The 19,925-nt window shown below is 40.2% G+C and overlaps 1 protein-coding gene across 4 annotated transcripts in view; it reads right to left on the reverse strand.

The window, feature by feature from the left end:
• Positions 1-19,925, reverse strand: part of PTPRN2 (protein tyrosine phosphatase receptor type N2) — a 1,274,829-nt gene that overhangs the window by 5,895 nt on the left and 1,249,009 nt on the right. For all 4 annotated transcript variants that reach the window (XM_058297618.2, XM_058297617.2, XM_071215383.1 and 1 more), the window contains one exon: positions 3,114-3,187. In XM_058297618.2, coding sequence (XP_058153601.1) covers positions 3,114-3,187 — 74 coding nt within the window. The remainder of the gene's footprint in view (positions 1-3,113; positions 3,188-19,925) is intronic.

The following is a 19,925-nucleotide window of genomic DNA, read 5'->3' on the forward strand; positions in this document are numbered from 1 at the left end:
GACTCTTTCTTTATACTTTGAAATTCTAGGAACTGGATTTACGCACACACTTCAAGACGGTCAAGTTTTAAACACGCAACCTAAGAAGGATGGTATATTCCTATAGACAGTCAATCAAAAAAGTAAGCTATATATGAGGTAAGCTCTGTTATTTGGGAGAATCAGAGAATTAAGAGTTTTGCTTTGCCAGATCACCTGGCTAATAGTATCAATAAAATTGTATTGATTTTCAACCTAAACATTAGAATATAACTAAATAGATGACACACAATGATAATGGATATAGTTTAGTCTTTCTTTGATGATCACTAAAGCTCTAGTTCAGTTGAGCCTCAGGACCATCCTCCAGGCTTCAGCAATCAGTGTGCTACGAAGGGCTGGTTTTGGCAATAAAGGGTTTTTCCCTTTGCAGTGTATTAGGCAATATTTTTTTCTTTTTTAGCAAGAAGATATGCTTTCTTCATGGTTTTGCCTAAGGATTTAGATCAATACCAAAAAGTCAGTTTATGTTCCTTGGGCATACATATTCCCAAGGTGATGGGAAAGCCCTCCTAAAATGTACATAAATGCAAAGAGACAAGATACCAGCTTGGAATTTAAGACTTTTCTGTGGATTCTCCTCGTAGCAGGCAGTAATGCTGATGTGGAATCAAGATTTAGCTAGAGAAAGAATTAAGCTTTTCCCTCCTGGCTATAAAAATGCCCCTGTTCCTTCCAGCTTTAATATCCTTTTCTGCCTCAGTTCTGAGGCACTGGAAGCTCTGAGGCAGCAGATTGTTCTCAGGCACAGAAAGTACAGTAATGCAGGGTCTGTAGTGAAGGTGGTGACTGACCCTGAGTTCTTAGATGTGACAAGATCACTTGTCTGACAGCCAGTCTAGACACAGCACAGTGGGTCAGTCCAGTGAGATGGTCCATTCTATGGGGCACTAAACCTGTAGGATACTTGTCACCCGAACCATGTCCTCTCTCAGCAGCCCTCATCAATTTATAAGTTGGCTGTGGCAAAATTATGATAACTGACAGGTACGTACATGGTCTCAAGTCCTTCCCACAAGGCACTTATTTATAAAAAGGAAAAGAAAATAGCTCAACAGTGGAGAAATCTGGCAGATACACCCTTAACCAAGGACTCAAAGTCAGCCTGATGAATAATGAGGCACATGGACATCACCAGCCTCCTGAGGTAATGTCCTGAGAAGGGGCAACAGCGCTCTGTGGGGTTCCTACCAAAAAATGCAGTCATGAAGAAACACTGGGCAAACCCAAATCAAGAGGCAGTCTACAAAACCACTTCTCTTTAAAAGTATCAAGGTCACAAAACGGTCCCATATTAAAGGAGATTAAGGAGATGTGACAAGAGAAATGCAATGGGCCATCCTGGATTGCGACCTGGCCCAGAAAGAGGTCCCTGGTGGGGTAGCTGATGAGATTTAAATAAGGCCGATAGATTAGCCAATGTCAGGTTCCTGGTTGTGATCACTGTACTTTGTTATGTAAGGTGTCAATGTTTGCGGAAGCTGGACGAATGGTATGTGGGAGTTATTTGTATAGTTTTAGGCCTGCAACTGTTTTGCAGGTCTAAAATCATTTCCAAGTAAAAAACTAACAATTAAAAAAAATCTAAAGTATGCCATGGTTTACAAAGTACTTTCACAATAATCACATAGGATTTTCATAACAATCCTGTGAGTTAGAGCAAAATGCAACTGAGGAACAGAGAGGTTGAGTGACACAGCTTATTATTTGCTTATGTTGCCTTGCGTGGTTTAAAAATGATCTTCTCTCTTCCCCAGATGTTGATATATCTGGTCTAAGATAAGACAGCAAGGAAAGATATCATTTCCAGCTGAAAAGAGCAAAGCTAGAACAGAATTCTTGACTCTTTAAAAGGTTTCTTGTGGTTTTATTTAGAATGGTTTTATGATTCTATAAGAGAGAATTAAATTAATTTTACCTGAATGCTTAGGGTCCATGCTGGGAATGTAGAACAAGGCAAATGGCTCCATTATGGTGTCTTAAGAAATGGCAAGGTTAAAATTTGCCCCTTCACTTTTTCTCAAGAAACTGACAGAATGCTTGTGAATTTAGATTATATCTCTCTCCCCATCAAGCTCCTACATACAACTGAACTTAAATTGCTTAATTTCTTACTATAACATTTAGATAGGAAGAGAAGACCTAGGGCTTGCTTATATTTTAGAGAGGGAAACAATTAGACCCTGAATTGTCACAGAATTGTCACCACCAAAATAAATCAGTGACTCTGACAAACTTGATTTCACAGTAGGGCCCTACTATTCAATATGCATATTTTGTAACTTAAAATCTTCTTAAGTATAAATAATTAATTTCGCAGGAGCATAACAATTTCAAGTCTTTTGTGTGGGCACTATAAACATTCAGAGGATCAAGAATACAGTGAGAATGAGAAGACGCTATCTACTACGACATAAGTACATTGAAGGAACGGGTAAGTGAAAGCTTTTGTTGTTAGACACAAAAATTTGGGGAATGCTAAGAGGATGGAATATTTAACCCAAGGTTAACCAGAGATCTTCTGTTTTTACCCCTGTTGTTGCAAAGTCAGTCTTTCCAATAAGTATGCAAATGAGATATTTTGGGATGCTCAAGGCGCCGGGTATATTCTGGGGTTATTCTGACCACTCCCATCCAGTGAGCACCAGGCAGGCAAGCTGTGGATGCAGGCAATAGAGGAGGCTGGCAGAACGTTTAGAAAATTCAGAACATTTCCCTAGAAGGACGATGGGGTTTAGCACTGACCTTTTTCTACAAAAATGCAGTGTTCTTCTTCCTCCCCCAAATTTAGTTAATGGAGAGTTCCAATTAACTGGAATCTAGTCGAGAGTTTACTGCACCTATCTATTATGAAAATGCTAGAGTTTTGTTGCAGGAATCATCAGTAAACGTCTTAGAGAGGGCACAGATGCCTCTCTACCCGAAGTAAGACTGGTTTGGAAGAGAGTCAAAGCAGAGCAATCAGCTAGTGACTTAGGTTAAATTAGGCCTTATCCCCTCTCTTCTCTCATGAAAACAACCGCAGAGAGACACGTTTAATGCATTTAAAATCCCGGAGGATTGATTGACAGTACCTTTGTCTGGACCATGCCTGGTCTCTGGTCCCTCAAGTGCTCCAGGGTCGCAGCAATATCAATCTCTTTAGCACCTGCAACAAATCACAAATTGGGCTGAGTTCAGAGCACGAGATAATCCATGCTGCATCTGTCAATCTCCTGCTATCGGGGTTCCCTTTGGGCTCACAGGCCAATTGAAAATTATTACACTCATCCCTCAGCAGACTAGGCAGGCAGCTGCAATTTCAGTGTTCATATAGAAAAATAAGGCGAGGGCGGCTTTCATTAGCATTAATTCAAGAAAGCGTGGTTGAAAAATTGTTATAAGCTGCCTATATAGATACTTACCAAAAGCAAGTCATTGCTGTTAGAAACTAAGGCTTTATTAGTTTTTTTTCATTTGTGTGTGACATTTTAAAGAATGTTTTAAATCATAGAAAGTACTGTATGAGCTTTAACTTCAATTGTATATGACTTTTTAAAATTTAAAGACATAAAAAACTGGATTCACTATTCTTTTAAACCTTAAGATTGGCTTTTAAATGAAGAGTTCCCTGCCTTTTTGGCAGTGTTCCAAATTTTAAGGAAAGTGAAAATGCTCATCCCTATATTCTCTGGTTAGTGGTTTCATTAAGACTGACCTCCTGTAGAAAGCATCTATTTGATGTAAGGTGAGGCTGGTTTCATAGGAATAATTTGAGTTTTAAAATTTAACCTTTTCCTTCATTCAACACATATTCTTATTTTTTCCATTTTGCCAGGTCCTATGGTAGATAGAAAATGAATAAGACAGAATCCCAAGGTCTCAAGCCTCTTTCAGTTTAGAGAGAGATAAGACATTCCCTCAATGCAAGTAATGCAAATTATTGTGGGAATTAGAGGAATAAGAGTAGGAGATCACTTCTGAAGTAGATTAGGAACCCATTTCCCAAACTCCAAACAGGTGTGAGGCACTTTATGTGTATCATCTGATTTCATCTTAGCACAATACTACAAAGTGAAACTGTCATCATCCCCAGGTTGCAGATGAGGTAATTGAGGCTTGTCAAGGTTGAATGACTTGTCCAAGGTCATGCAGAGAGTAAGTGACTGTCCTAATCAGAACCCAATAACATGAGGCAGAATGGGGCAGTATTATGGACGGCTTCAAAGAGCAGAGCACGACTGATCTGAGCACCAGGGGATCTCCATACCTTTCTAGGGCCAGCAAAACCTGAGTGTAACATCAGGCAACTGTCAGAATCTGGCTGCACATCAATTCACTCCACCATAAAATCTGGAAAACCGATCTGAAAATTTCTAAGATTACCTTAATTTTCAAAATTATTTGGTCTTATGCCTTTATTTGGGTGGCAATTGAGAAGCAGTGACAATTTTTTGAGCATGGCAGCATTGTGATCAAAACTGCTTCCGGAAGATCATTCAGATGGTACTTTGTGGAATGAGAGGAGGTGGAATAATGAGGTTACTACAAATTACCTCAGAGACAGAAAGGGTTTGAATCTGAAGCTGCTGGCAGCTAGAAAGAAAAGGTAGGGATAGTTGGGAGGTGGGGGGGAGGAAATAAAGTTTAACGAAATGTCAGATTTGCATAAAAGGAAAACAAAGCAAAAAGTATTAAAGACTGCTGTGCAGCAAGGTGGTAAGGAGCAGACGGACGAAGACAGCCTGATCTGAGCCGAGTCCTCACTCTGCCAGCTCTCAGCTCTTGGATAAGTCACATGACCTTCTAAAGTCCCAGTTTCTCCATCTTTACACTGAAGGTAATAGAGTACTATAGGGTTGTTGGGACAGTGCTTGGCATTTGTAAGCTCTCAATAAATGGCAATTATACTATAAGAACTTAACTGGGAGTCTTTTAAGTTTCCACCTACTAGGCAATGAACAACACTCTAGCTGACAAGGAAACACTGTAAGTATCGACCAACTTTTACATAGGTGCCTTTATAAAAAGGATAAGAAATCTCCCTTTTGACTTGGAGCTGCCCTGGATGGTGCTTCAGGGGCAATCACCGGACATTGTAAATCCTCACAGGGCCCACTGGATGGAATGGGGGAGAGTATGGGCCATGATGTGGACCATTGACCATGAGGTGCAGAGGTGCCCAGAGATGTACTTACCAAATGCAATGGATGTGTCATGATGATGGGAATGAGTGTTGCTGGGGGGGGGGGGGGCAGTGGTGGGGTGGGGGTGGTGGGGTTGAATGGGTCCTCATATATTTTTTTTTTACAAAATCAATTACAAAATAAATAAACTCACTCCTTCAACTGAAAAAAAAAAAAAAAAGAAATCTCCCTTTTGGAAGAGCAGACCGTCACGCAGTGAGTTCAGTAAAGTCAGGGGGTTATCTGTTTTTCCACTGAGAAACTTTCATATGAGCAAAACACATGATTCACGTTCACGTTTGTTTAACTGCTTCTCTTTAGTTTAAAAATGCTTATAGAAGTTGACAGGGCCACAATAAAGTCTTTTTTTTTTTTAAAGAAATTTATGAATTTGAAACAATCTGAAACAAACTGTGGATTCTGTTCTGCTAACAAATGGGCAAACTGGAAAAAGAGGGAACCAAATGGACTTCAGAACGTGCTGCAGCTTCAAAGTATCACCCGGGTTTGCTTCATTATTTCTTGAATCGTTTTTACCTTAGGCAACCTTCTTCCTATTTTTTCCAAACAATTGACAATTAGTGCTTATATAGCAGAATTATAGTAATAATTATACAAAGACAGTGACTTCCACATGAAACAAATTTTTCTTAAGAAACGAGAGTGAGAGCGAGAGAGAGAGAGAGAGAGAGAGAGAGAGAGATGTTTACTCCGGATCCATAGTCCAAGGTTTTTGATCTTCAGCCAGTCTCATCAGAAACTCAGCAATCATATGCAGCAGACAGAACTGGACCTTTTGTAAGAGCTGCCACTCCTCATCATGCTGGACACAGAGCTTTTACTGTCATTTAATTTTAGGTGTGAAAAATGCCTCAAAGATGGCTAGAACTATAAAAAGCATGTTGCAATTCATGTTCTCTGTCTTTAAAGCATTTTTCACTTTTGGGTGTAAAGTTTCAAGCTGAAGAGTGGAACACTAAAGGAGAGTTAGGACACATCCAAACTGAGGACTCTGTAGATTGTCTCTTAAGAAATTATTTGGAAGAAAAAGGAAGAATTTTGCTCTTTAATTATGATGTGCAAAAAATAACTTTATAGCTAAATATCTTCCCATAAATGTCATCAAAAAGTATGAAGAATATTTCTACATATAATGAAATTATTCCACTGGCTGTCCATATGCCCCATCATTTAGAAGGGATGTCATTCTGCTAAACTGGGTTGACAACATTAACAGTTATTCACAAACTGAAAAAAAAAAGTCCACATTGAATGTACCATAGAGGTCTCATAATTTCTCATAGAAATCATGATTTCTAATATCAGTAAGAAGATGGTTGGGGAGGGAAATGAGCCTAGATACAAAAACTACCAATATAGAAAACAAATGACCAATTCATTTTTGTTTGGTGTTGCATGTGCCCTGTAAAGAGCATCCTGTATCGTATGTGTCTTTTAACCCTATCTTACTGAGCCATTTTAAAGGAAACATATTAGGGTTGGTCTGGAGTAATAAAAAGGCAGCTAATGCTGAGTGGCCGCCAGAGTGTTGAGCAGTACCATATAGTGTAGAAAAAGTGTGGGCTTTGGAGTCAGAGGTCTGGGTTCCAACTTCCGCTTTTTCACTTGAGTCACTCATTCCTCACCTCTAATACTTGCCTTATTTTGCCTGCCCGAAAGCGTCCTTATAAGGACCCAAAAATGATACCCGATTACTGACACAGTTTATGGGAGATATGGGATGCTCAATAAATGATATCACACAGATTCCATGAATGAAAGTCTTCTGGGAGAAGAAAGAGACCTGAAAAATTATATTAAATGCTAGTTTCCACTCATGAAGACAGCTTTTTAGCTTCTATAGTGTCTGCTCAGCTTTCTGACCTATCAGTCCCGAATTTTAGGAGAATTAGGTATGGTATAAATAGTCCAACTCAACAGATAGAGAACATCTTAGTCCTTCAAAAAAACAATGCTGAGGCGTTCATGTGGGAAACAGATGTTAAAACAACAAAACAACAACCCTCTCCTTTTAAGGTTGCCTAGGGTACTTTCTTTCAGTCCTTGAAACTGATTTAAAAAATTCTTTCAACAGCTATTTTATTCTGAAGGGTTGTCTGTATGATAATACTAGTATTGAAGTCTTAAATACCCTACAGTCACTCATTGGAAATCACTCCGTGGAATTATTTCTTACAGAATTCTGGTTGGGGACATATGAAGTTATTAAGAGCTGTAATTGGTATTGGCCAGAAGAACAGGCTCTCCCTTCCACGCTGGCCGTTATCTATGGAGAGAATAATTGCTGATGGTTGTCTCTCTGAGCTATGGCACCATCCTTTGATAAAATGCTAGGAATAAAATCTCTTTCTTATTTTATTACATTGTGACACCCTTTCAGACTATTGTTTGTGAGGGGAAGTGAAAAAAAGGAAGGAGAAAGCCTAATTAGGTTATCCCTAGACAAGGTATTTAAAATATGAAACAATATAGGGAAGATATCTCAGAATTGCACTTAGCCTGAAACCAAAATTGAACAGTGGAGGAAATCAAATTAATGCTTAAAAATGTACAGCACTAAAATTAGGTAAGTAATGGATTTATTAAGTAAAATCAATGGTCTGATATAGATGGCTAATGTCTTCTTATATACTAGTATTAAGAATAATTAGTTATTTGAAGTGTGCGGAGAGAGATGTTTTAATAAAACTCATGTGTGTGATCTTTTATAAGGGATAGAAAGACACAGGAAAAAGGAATGCCTAGAACAGGCACTTGATCCTGCCATTTCAAATGACCTCTCTGAACATCAGAATGACTACATATTACATGAAACAGAAAATCTGTATTTATAAAACAGATCTATTGGGGTTGGGAGGGTGGGGTGGGGTATGTGTTTCCTTCTTTGTTTTTTACCAAGTTTTAATGAATGTAGAAGGATTTGTTTAAAGCCTCCAATATATTGGAAGCTCCCTCTAGTGCATTTAAAATAGAATTCTCGCTTTAAAACTCTAATTTTGCTTATAACATTAAGGAGCAACTAAGTAATGTTAAGTTCCAGGTGAAGAGACCCATTGGCTGGGATGCTCAAATCAAAAAGCATGGAAACAGTTAAGGAATTTATAACATGTACAAAGAAAATACATAGAGAAGGAAAGATGGGAGCAACACAATTTTTAACAGTGAATATAGAGGAAATATAGAGTGTGATCCAAGGGAGAAGTTTCAAGTATTTTCTGTTTGAAAAATACCATGGGTATTTAAATGCTAGAAAAATGCAACACACTTATCTGTCAACTGACTCAGGTTAAGTGGGTGATTTTATGAATGTACAGTGAAAGGGGATGTAGACTGTGCATTTTGACCAAACATTAGAGTATGGTGGGTATTAGTTGAGTCAAATTTCTCCCTTAGGCCTGGATTGCTTCCTTTGTACCCTGGACACCCAGAAAGACCCATCCTTCATGCTACTAGTGGACCATTTAGAGTGCAGCAGATAAGAGGCCCTGCATGGTTTGCTGGCATACTAAAAGAGAATGGCCCACTAGGGTACCATTTAATGTGCTGCTCAATAAATATTAATTGCTATCACTATTACTTTCGAATTCACTCAGGGTTCATTGGTTTAGAAGTTTACATATTGGTTAAATACATTATTAAGACATCAGGGGTTTTTATAGCTTTAGAAAAATAAACTTTGCACATTCAACAAAAAACATTAAAAAAACATTAGTATTAAAGTATTAAAACTATTTTTTACAGTGAAAGAATCAATTTGAAGTTAAAGAAAGACAAGCAAATATGCCACCGGTATCTCTTTATAAGGTTTGCTTTGATTGCTCTTGGAGATTGGTTATTGGTTGAGTGAGGCATGTAATTCAACTAATTTCATTAGACCAAAACCCTTCAAGGTAAGCAGGGGTGTACGTGGATAGGAATTTGCTGCAGAGAAGACCATGATCAGAATCTCAGGACTGACATTCTTTAGCATAGCTTCCAATAGCATGCTCAGTAATAATAACTTAATAAATGTAAATAAATTTTATTACAGATGCTTACCCAGATGGTTTTGCAAAGTGCAGGGATATAATGGATTCTTTATCCTTAATGTTAAAAAAAGGTAATATGTATGGAATGTTCAAGAGAGAATGTCCTTTATTTTGTGTGAGTACATTTTCTCATTTCCACCTCCTGGAAGAACTGAGAAAATGCTTTGCTCTTAGCTAAATAAACTTTAAAAGAATAAAAGTGATTACTATGAATCTAACATTTTAAAAGTAGACTAGTTCATATGTCCTCGGAGGAGAGGGTTGCATGTTGTGTGCTCAGTCTGGGCATGCTATCTCTTTTGCTTTGAGTTCACAGTTGGGAAAGGGATGGAGAGTGAAGGGGAAGGGAGACATCTCTCTGGGCCTCTATGTCCACAGAATCGACCCCAGCATACAAGTGAGTGTCAGATGTCACAGCTAGAGTTTCCGCACATTCAACAGAACAACTGGGACCTGGCTCGAAACGACATGGATCTGGATTTTGTCACGACCTTGGGAACAGCTAAAGAGCAATGTGGCTGCACCCCCATCGACTGACATCGATTTCTCATCACGGTCCTGGGCCTTCTGTGACAAGCAGTTTTCACTTCATAGTTTTTCTGGATGATCTTAATCAAAGACTTTTTGCGGACCTTCTAGATAAATCATACTTTGCTTTGTGCAACATTTCACCGGGATCTGATGAGGCAAATTAGCATCATATTCATTTGAAAATCTAGTATATCAGAAGTTAAAAAAAAAAAAAAAAAGCTAGGAATTTTTAAAGTTTTTAACCTTTTATTAGAATTCTAAGTCATTTGTCTGGAAAAAGTGAGATACCTTCAAATCTTTATAAAAAATATAAGTTAAAAAATGTAGTACTTTGTAAAGTGAGCATTGGCATTTTTAAAGTTACCATTCTTTATCAATTCTGGAGAACAGTGAATTCTGAAATATATTCTGATAATTTTCTATCAAGTCCTGGAACAGCCTATAATAATATACAGGTATTGACAGCATTAATATGAAGATGCCAGCCCTAGGGATCCATATATAAATGAATGCAAATTAGTTATTTATAAAAAGAGAAAGTTAGGAAGGGGCAATTTTTAAAATCGAAAAAGGAAATGATACTGTATAAAAATTTTGAGAAATGTAAAAATGCTACCATATATAAACTACTCAGATAATAATGCCATTTGTGGTTTGTTGCTTTTCAGCGAGGCTTCCTTCCACTCAAATCACCTGTAAAAGAGAGTATCACATGCACAAAGAGCTGTGAATAAGATGGCAAATGCAGCAGTCTTTGTAACAGCAAAAGAATCAGAAACAACATAAATGCTCAAAATAGAGGAATTTATAAATACACTATGGCACATCTACCTTATGGAATACTACACAGCCATTAAAAAGAATAATAATGCAGACCACTCATGTACAGACCAGGGAAAATCTCTGCGACACATTTTCAGTCCTCAATAAATACATTTGAATTAATGAGTGTATGCAATAATTGATTTTTAAGAAGAGCCACGTAACTGTATAAGAAAAAGGCCTGGAAAGTCCACACTAATTTATTGACAATTCTGAACAGATTAGGAGAGTGGGAATTGGGGCTGCTAAAGGCAGATTCTCTCTTTTACCCAATACTTCTATATTACTCGAATCTTTGACAAATAATGATGTATACATGATTTACTTTTATAATGAAAAAATATTAAAAAATTAAACCAGGCACATGTCCAGGACCCCAGAGCAATGGCTCTTTCCCTATCCACCAGATTCCTTTGGAGGCCGTTGTAAAATCTGGCATTGATGCTTGAAGGAGTTAAGGTCTTTGTCACTCTTACAACCTAGTCACAAATCTTTTAGGAGAGTTTACTTTAAATAATTCATAAAAATGAGTAATGAAATCTCTTCTTGCACCACCTTTTCTTTACCAGGTCTGGCAACTGCCCCTCAGGGACTATGGTAAGAATCAGCTGCATATTCAGTCTCTGTCCTCGGAAGGCTTACAGCCTGGTTGGGGAAATTCTTGGTTATAGTTACCTAAGGTTACGTTGTTTACTGGAGAAGTACTAGGATCAATTCTCCTGACTTACAGCCAAAGTCGTCTTTTCACCATTCAATTTGGTACAAAGCAAAAACGAAAACCTAGGAGAAGCCTTAGGAGGTAGTTGTGGTGGTGGCAAATGATAGCTTGTGACTGTCAACACTTATCACATATATATTCTGTCTAAAATAAGTTGATGTGAGTAATGGGAGAATTTTAACATGTAGGTTACGAATTCGAAATGGCAAAGATATGTTCTCTATACTGATATACTATTAATGGATCACAGCACTCTCTCTTGTTAAAGATCTCAGAATCCTACTCAACACAGTGTGCAAGCCGCCACTACCAAATGACCAGAGCGGCCATGCATGGGAACCTCTTTGCTACCAGGATTTGGACAAGGGATCTTGGGCAGGAGCAGGATTGCTCTTTCAGGGGAAATCCCCTCCTGGGAAATCTTTCTCCTGGTCTGGGGAGAAGAAAGTTAAGTATGAGGGATGAAACAATTCCCTACCAACTGCCCTTGGGAGCTGCCAATGAAAATGTCCAGGCTGATGGAGAAACCCCCTTCTTTCTCTGAACAGGGAACCCTCAAGTCGTAAGGAGCAGATCAGCCCAACCGCAGGGAGAAACAGGGGCTGGATGAGATTAACAAAAAAGGAAAGGACCCCAAGTAAAGGGTTGAGAGAGAAGAGGAAATAGAAAAGCAAAAGACAAAGAGAAGGTATGATAAGAGCTCATACTGCAAGGAAACAGGAGAAAAGACCAGAAAATAAACAAGACATATGTAAGCTAAAGAAAAAAAAGGAGGGGGGGGGCAGTATTAAAAAAATAGTTTAAGAAAGAAAAGAGATACAGGGGCAGGAAAGACTAGAAGATAAAAAAAGTGAACCAAAGAAGTGGTAGGGTCTTGAATCTAAAGGCAGAGAAGGGCTATATTTATAGCTGCATCAATTTTTATTTAGTCCTGAATTTCCAAACAAGATTCAGACCCAAAATATATGAACTCAAGAACAGGTCCTTAGAAAAAATCCTGAAAATGAAGATAGTCCTTTGACGAGGGGCTGTCATGGCTCCGTTTCTCTCATTCCCTCTGCGTTCCATTCAGGCTCGCCTGGGGTAGAAAGGGTGATGGACACAGGCGGCTTCCCAGGAAGCCCAGTCCTACTTGGGAGCTGCTATGGGCAGGCCAGGACCACCCTGCTGCCCACCCTCCAGGGCTGAGAGGTGTGCACAGGGGCGAAGGGGTCCAGGCCAATGCATATGGCATCAGCAGCTGGCAAGAAGAGTGCCACATACCAACAAGCAGGAAACCAGAGAGCAAGGCCCTGTAGGATGGCAAACCAGAGATGAGGCTCGATATTCTTGAGGTTGGGGAGGAAGAGAGAAACCTGGATCTCGAATACTACCAAGAGAAAAATGTAGGTGGACCGACATGCTTGTCATCCCATGTCTGGGGAAAGAAGAGTGTTTGTAAGAGGAAAAGGCCCTGAATGTGGATGCTAGGCTAGGGATCAAAAACAACTTTTACTGCCTTCTAACATGCCATGATGTATCTGAAAAGGGAGGAGAAGCTGGGAAGACTCATCAAAGGAGAGGCAGTGTTGGCATTCAATAGTATCAAGTGGGTGAGAAGGAATTGTGATATTTAAACAACTGTAAGGTTGAGGGAAACAGGAGCCTTTGCTCTGTGTAGAGCCCCGTTTACAAGGAGGCCCCACATTTACACCATCAGTAAGTCAGAGGCATTGGTGCGACTTGTGGGTTTATGTTGTTTGTTGATAATGGATGGTTCAAGGAGGGCAACTCATTTAGGAGATGAATAGTAGGCTTATGGGCTATAGTATAATATAGCTACACTATAAACCCAAGTTAGATGGGCCTACCACGTCTTTCAGGTTCCATTCTGTTTTGGTCTCCCCCATTGGATAATTGACCTCAGTGTTTACTGTGTGTCCTGGTCTATGGCTGGGACAGCCCTTCTGACTTGGTCAGTTCCTGGGGGTGGAGCCTACACCACCTAGGAACGCTCATCTGAAGCTCCACTCTGTCATGTGGCCCTGCAGAATCTCATTTGCCAAGTGGCCCCAGTTAACGTACACTCTGCTACATGGCTCCATGGGACAGTTTATAAAGTGCAGCAGTGACATTTCAAGAACCACATGCCTATTGTTATTTCTAATGCACCAGAATAGCTCAGGGGAATGAAACGTGCTAAAAATAAAACCTATTAAGAGAATAAATACCCACTCTGTTGCCTTACCAAATACATTTTTGCAAAAAGTTTAATTTCTCCACCTAAAAGAAAGTGCACAAGACAGGTTCCGCTTTTTTCTGTCTCTCCTCTTTTCTCCCTCCACGCTGAACACTTTTTTCAGGCTGAAACTTTCATGAACTGGAAGACAAGACATTATCACTACGAAGAGAGGCTGAAGGCCAAATACATCTGTAAAATTCATTTTCTGTTGGCACTAAATCTAAGGACTATCGCCGCCCACCCGCCACCCCGCCCAGCTACTTTACTCTGTACTTTCCAGCCTACTTGTCTGAACCAGCCTCGCCCATTGGAAGAGCAAACACTGTGCATGCCCTTTGAACCAACACTGTGAAACCACATGGTTAGGGGGTGGCTCAACACTCTTTTATGGACCCCCAAGGTGGATTCCCCAGTTCTTTCACTGATTCCAGCTCTTTCACTTCCATTTCATTTTATCCAGCCTGGCCAATTTAATCTTGCTCATACGCAGCCTTGACTTGATCACTTCCCTAATGACTCCAGTCTGCTGACAAGATAAATCCAAATTTGTTAGCCTGTAAGTCAAAGCCCTCCATCATCTGATCTCCATTTACTCTTCCTGGCTTAGTTTTCACTGCAGTGCTAAACGAAGCCCTCCCTCCCACTGATCTGCTCCACCTACTGTCCCCTGCAAACAAGCTGGTGGCCCTGTTCCTGCAGCTTTGTCCCTGGTGGTCCCACTGCCGTTCGTGGTCTGTGATCACCATCTGTTCCTCTTGGACTCTCATGAACTGGCAAAATGCGCGTTCCCTATCGAACTCTGACCAGCTGGATGACTTTGGGCAAGTCACCAAACCTCTCTGGATTTGCTTTCTCGCCTTTACAACAAAGTGGTCAGAATGAATGCTCTCTCAGGTCCTTTTCAATTCTTTGAAAAAATAAATTTGATCCCAAGTCTACACTATTTATTGAGCACCATGATAGGTGGTAAGTACGCTACTCCAGTAGTACTCTGTATCCCTAGAGAATTCTTGTTAGCACTTATCACCATTCTACAAACTAGAAACTGTATATATTGTCAGTTTCTCTTGACTGGGGTATAAAACTACATGAAGATGAAGTATTTTTTTTTCTCTATGTTTGTTCACTGTATATTTCCAGGGATACTATGCCTGGCAAATATATTTGGTTTAACTGTATGAAACTATGGATCTGTGGCCACCTTGACCTAATAAAATAGTAATTTCATGGTTTAACCTAATATTTTTCAAATGAAATGAATGATAGTGTGATATTTACTATGAAGAAACAACAGGATTCCATGAGACAATAAAGGAGGCGAAGGGATGGGAATGGGGGGATGGTGTACATTTCATGCCAGTAGAACAGTGAGCGCAAAGGCCCTGGTTTGTAGAACTGAAAGAAAGTCAGTGTGGCCCTGAGAGAGGATCTGGGCTGGGAATGGAGAGATAAGCAGGCACCAGCTGTACTAGGAGATTTGGATTTAATGCAAGTGCGGAAACAGGCCATTCAAAGCCTTTATATTTTTATTTTAAAAAATCACATTGACTCCTGTGTGGAGAACAGATGGGGAGGGGTACAACAGGAGCAGGGAGAACAGTCTACAGGCTGTTGCAGCAATACAGATGAGAAATGGTGGCTGGGCCCCGAGAGGTGAAGCGATGTGGGGAGAAATGGACACAATTTAGATGACCACCCCTCACTGTTATTCTCTAGATCAATGTGATCTGATAGAATTTTTTTCAATGATGGAAATGTTCTCAAGCTGCACTGTCCAATATAGTGACCTGAGCCAAATATGGCATTGGGTGCTTGAAATATGGCCAGTATGATGGAGAAACTGAATTTTAAACTTTATTTAATTTTAATGAATTTAAATAGCCACATGTCACTAGTGGCTACTGTGTTGAATGTTGGCTTTTAAAAGTTCAATGGGGGAAGGAGACTTGGCCCAGTGGTTAGGGCGTCCGTCTACCACATGGGAGGTCTGCGGTTCAAACCCCGGGCCTCCTTGACCCGTGTGGAGCTGGCCCATGCGTAGAGATGATGCACACAAGGAGTGCCCTGCTACGCAGGGGTGTCCCCCACGTAGGGAAGCCCCACATGCAAAGAGTACGCCCTGTAAGGAGAGCCACCCGGCATGAAAGAAAGTGCCGCCTGCCCAGGAATGGCGCCGCACACACGGAGAGCTGACACAACAAGATGACGCAACAAAAAGAAACACAGATTCCCGTGCCGCTGACAAAAACAGAAGCAGACAAAGAACACGCAGCAAACAGACACAGAGAACAGAAAACTGGGGCGGGGGAGGGGGGAAGAAGGGGAGAGAAATAAATCTTTAAAGAAAAATTCAATGAACCATAACTATTACTTTAAAAAGATATTTTGAAATCATTACATACAGTAGATAATGAGTCACAATGTAAAAGCATACACAGATGGGCAGTATGGTTTAATTAGTGCAGTTAACATTCATCTCTAATTTTTAACCTTTCTTGTTTCCCAAAGATAGCCTTCCAAAGACTCTGACCTGCTATTAGAAGTTAACGTCTTCATAACTAGCCTTAATTATAATCATGTTTACTGATAGATAGTACTCTATCTTTTACATTGTCCTTCCTATACTTTATCTCATAAAAGCCTCACTGCAGTCCAGAAAGACAGGTTGGGAATATTACCCTCACCTGTGAGATGCAGTGAGCCAGCCTAATTTATCTGCGGTCAAACGGGAAGAAATGGAAGAGCCCATACAGCTTTTCCATTATAGGACATTACCGAAGATTCCCCATTGGAACAAAAGGCTTCTAAACTCAGAAAACTTACAACATGACAGAATGAGCGATTTGCAAAGTCAGGCTGTTAAAGTCACGTGCTGGTGCTCAGCTGTGGACAAAGCAAGCACAAGCAAGCACAGTGGAGCCCCCTCAGCAACGATGCCGGGGCAGGTGTGCTGTGAAGCTCTTTCCATACCCGCTCTCATTTGATCCTCGAGACTCACCTGTGACGTGGGAATTCTTATCCTTTTGGTGCCCCTGCATTTCCGCTACCCAGCCAGGGTAAGATGCAGGGAGGAGTGATGAATCGTGAACAAGAGCAGGTGAAGAAAAGGGCAAAAGTGGTCAGTGGGATGTGCCTTTAAGACCTCATCATTTATAGTCAGTTCCTTAGGGGGTTAAGACTCTCTAAGTAGCCACACAGAATTCAAATGTAGCATTAGGGTAAGTGACATATATAAGACAGACAATTAAGCACAGGGAACAAAAATAACCCAAACCTAGTCCATTGACCTTATGTAAGGAGAGGCTCGTTCATGCATATACTGCATAACAGGAAAACAGATTAAATTGCTGAGGATGAAAATCTGATGTGGCATGGATGGTCACATGATCATCTCACTATCTGTCCATTTTCACATTTTATATTATTCAGGAAAGTAAGCTTGAAAGGCAACTACCAGCACATCTATTAACGACTGTCTGTAGACACACACTGCACAGTGAAATTTCTATGCCCGTGGCCCCTGACAAACAACGGAAAAGGGCCTCCCCAAAAAACGCCTTCTAGGGCTTTTTGAGTAACAATAGCAACTGGGAGACTGGAATGCGTTTACTCAGCACAGCACTCTGGCCTCCTCTTGAGACCTTTTCAGATTTCCTCTCCCCTGCCCAAACACATATCCTGGTGGGGAAGCCTCCGGTAAATGTGTGATCCATGTTTCTCAACAGTTGGGTTTCTGTGATTGCCCCAGTCTTAAGTGAAGCTTAATCCTATCCCAGCTGAGCCTGGTCACTTCAGGGTGACTGAGCAAATGTTATCTTTGGGAAGTTCTACCATTTGCCTAAGGCGCTCTATTCCTTAAAAAAAAAACCTTATGAAATAGGAAAACAAAATACTGGGTAAAGAGATGCCATTGACAAATTAGAAAAAAGAAAGCACAACTTTGGAAAACATCTTGGCTGAAAAAGCATTTTTTGATACATGTGAGCTAAATCCACCAAGGGAGAGGAATACACCGCCTAAAAACTAATTCTCATGCAAAATATTAATTATTATAATAGTGAGAGCTGTGTTCGCAGCAACAGAAATAATTAACATGCAAAAGTATTTTACAGATTGGTATCTCCTTTCCCTCTGTAAAATCCTTTGCAAAGCATTAGCCTATTTACTTTGATTTCAAAATGCATTATTGTCTACTTGCTAATAAACTAGACAGTGGAAAAAGAATTGAAATTCTTCTAAGTTTCTTCTTAAAAGCCCTTAAAATAGGACTGAAGGCCTTAATCCTTAAAGGCCTTTGTGAAAGAAACGCTGGTAGAGGCCGTCAGTGGTTGCAGCTGGGCCCAGGCTGCAAGTGCACTTACATTTTTACGTTTAGAACTGAAGGACTCTAAAGTTAGTGCTAGCACTGCACATAAAAGCTTTGGGAATGGCATTCTTTGGTCCTCGTGCAATTCATTCTTTTTAAGAAAAGGAAATGGAAAGAAAGGTTTCATGTCCAGGGCTTTAGGCCTTTGATCATTTGATGAACACTGGAGCTGCAACCTGGGCCTCAAACTTCTCAGGCCAGACAAAGACAGCTCAGGCCTCACAGGCCGGGCCTCGGTTCCTGCCAGAACAAAACCTTTGGCCGCCTCACAGTGTGGCGGCCTGGGAAAGGCCCACCTCGGCCGGCCGGGGATGCCCGCTCTGCCCTTTGATCTTTCATTCAACCGCGGCCCAAGCTCCAGGTCCAGGGATTTCCCACTGCACAGCCCATGGGCAGAGGGGAGCAGGTCAAGAACAAAATGGGGGGTGACCAATTTTCGATAAAATCCTGTGACTCCCCTCTTTGGCCAGTTTCACATGACTTGCCTTGCATTGTTTAACACTGAGCCCACACTTAAAATGGAATTTGACATTACATGGTACAATGGAGTCAATAAATGGCATTCTTTACTGCTTGGACAATAAAGTCAACCCGATCTTAAGTGGCCAAAGTCCTGAACTGGAGCATACTTCTCACTCACTTTTCTATGAAACTAACTTACAAAAGCTTTAAATCCAGGCTATACCACATTATCTTGGTGGAGACCAAAATAATCCCAACAAATATTGAGACAATATCTGTATCTGTTTCACCTACCTCTGCTCCTTTCCTTTGCATGGAGCAAGTTTCCATTTGAAATAAATGTTTATTGTGTTGCATTGTTTTATAAACAAGGGCATGTTTTTAAACCTTTGGGTAAAACCATCTATATTGTTAAATAGAAGAAAAATGTTTACGTGCTTGAGAGAAGGGTGGGGGTGATATAGGTAGGAAATATAAATTTCAGTGATGTTCCATGTTATGACAACTGCAGTTTTACAAATGAAGTCTGATTAATCACAGCAGCAGTACTAGACAAGGAAAAAAAAAGGACTTTTAATTAAAAAAGTTAGGACTGTGCTATTTCCTAAAAAAGAAAACTTTATTAAAAGCAACATCAGAGTATTTTCATTTTGTTTTTGTTTGTTTTTACAGCTCCAGTGTTAAACGAATTTAAGGTGTCTAAAATAATATCTGGTGGTACAAAAACCAATTTCAAACAGTTTCTTCAATTCTCTCCTCAGCAGCCAGGAAAGGAAGCCCAGACCCATCAGGTGTGGTGTGGAGAAAAAGTGCTAGGTCATGCCCAGACGCTCTGGGTTTTGGTTCATTTCCATCGTAACTAGTGGCAGAGCTTGAGATAATTTAGTTAAGCTAGTTAGTCGTCTGGGGTAAGTTGGTGGGCCATTATTTTATCTTTCCACATTTAGAGCCATTGGCTAAAGATACGTTATATTTTCTTCTAGAAGAAAATGGAGGAAGGAAAAGGCCTATTTTAGAGTTGCTGGCAACTGTGCAGAAAGGCATAGAGACTCATTTCTAATATTAATATCTGCTCCCACTTCAGGGCAAAGATGAAGAATGGGTGGCTGCCTGGGATGTTTTGAAAGGTGGAAGTCTCTAAGTACATATATGTGCATGTTGTATGTATATGTGTGAGTATTGAGATAAAACAGCTTATTCACAGACCCCCCAAAAAACTAAAATGACACCCACCTCAATGTTTCCCAAAGTCTGGCCCCCAGAACCCTGGTTCCATGGCATAGTAACAGGTATTACAAGAAAAACAGATTGCCTCGCCAAGTAAGTTTAGGAAAGGCTGGTTTAAGGGGAGACAAATTTTCTTACCGGAGAGCTTCTTAGACTTTTTATTATGTTAATGTGCTTTGCAATTCTCCAAGAGACAATTGAATAAGAATGTTTTCCCAAATTTATGTGACAATGGAGCTCTTTCTCTGGTCTCTTTTTTTTTCTTTTTAAAGGGATTTCCTTATAGGTTTGGTGTTCTATGGTACACATTTTGAGAAATGCCCTA

Source organism: Dasypus novemcinctus, chromosome 5 (assembly GCF_030445035.2).
Source record: "Dasypus novemcinctus isolate mDasNov1 chromosome 5, mDasNov1.1.hap2, whole genome shotgun sequence".
In the NCBI taxonomy this organism is placed as follows: domain Eukaryota; kingdom Metazoa; phylum Chordata; class Mammalia; order Cingulata; family Dasypodidae; genus Dasypus; species Dasypus novemcinctus.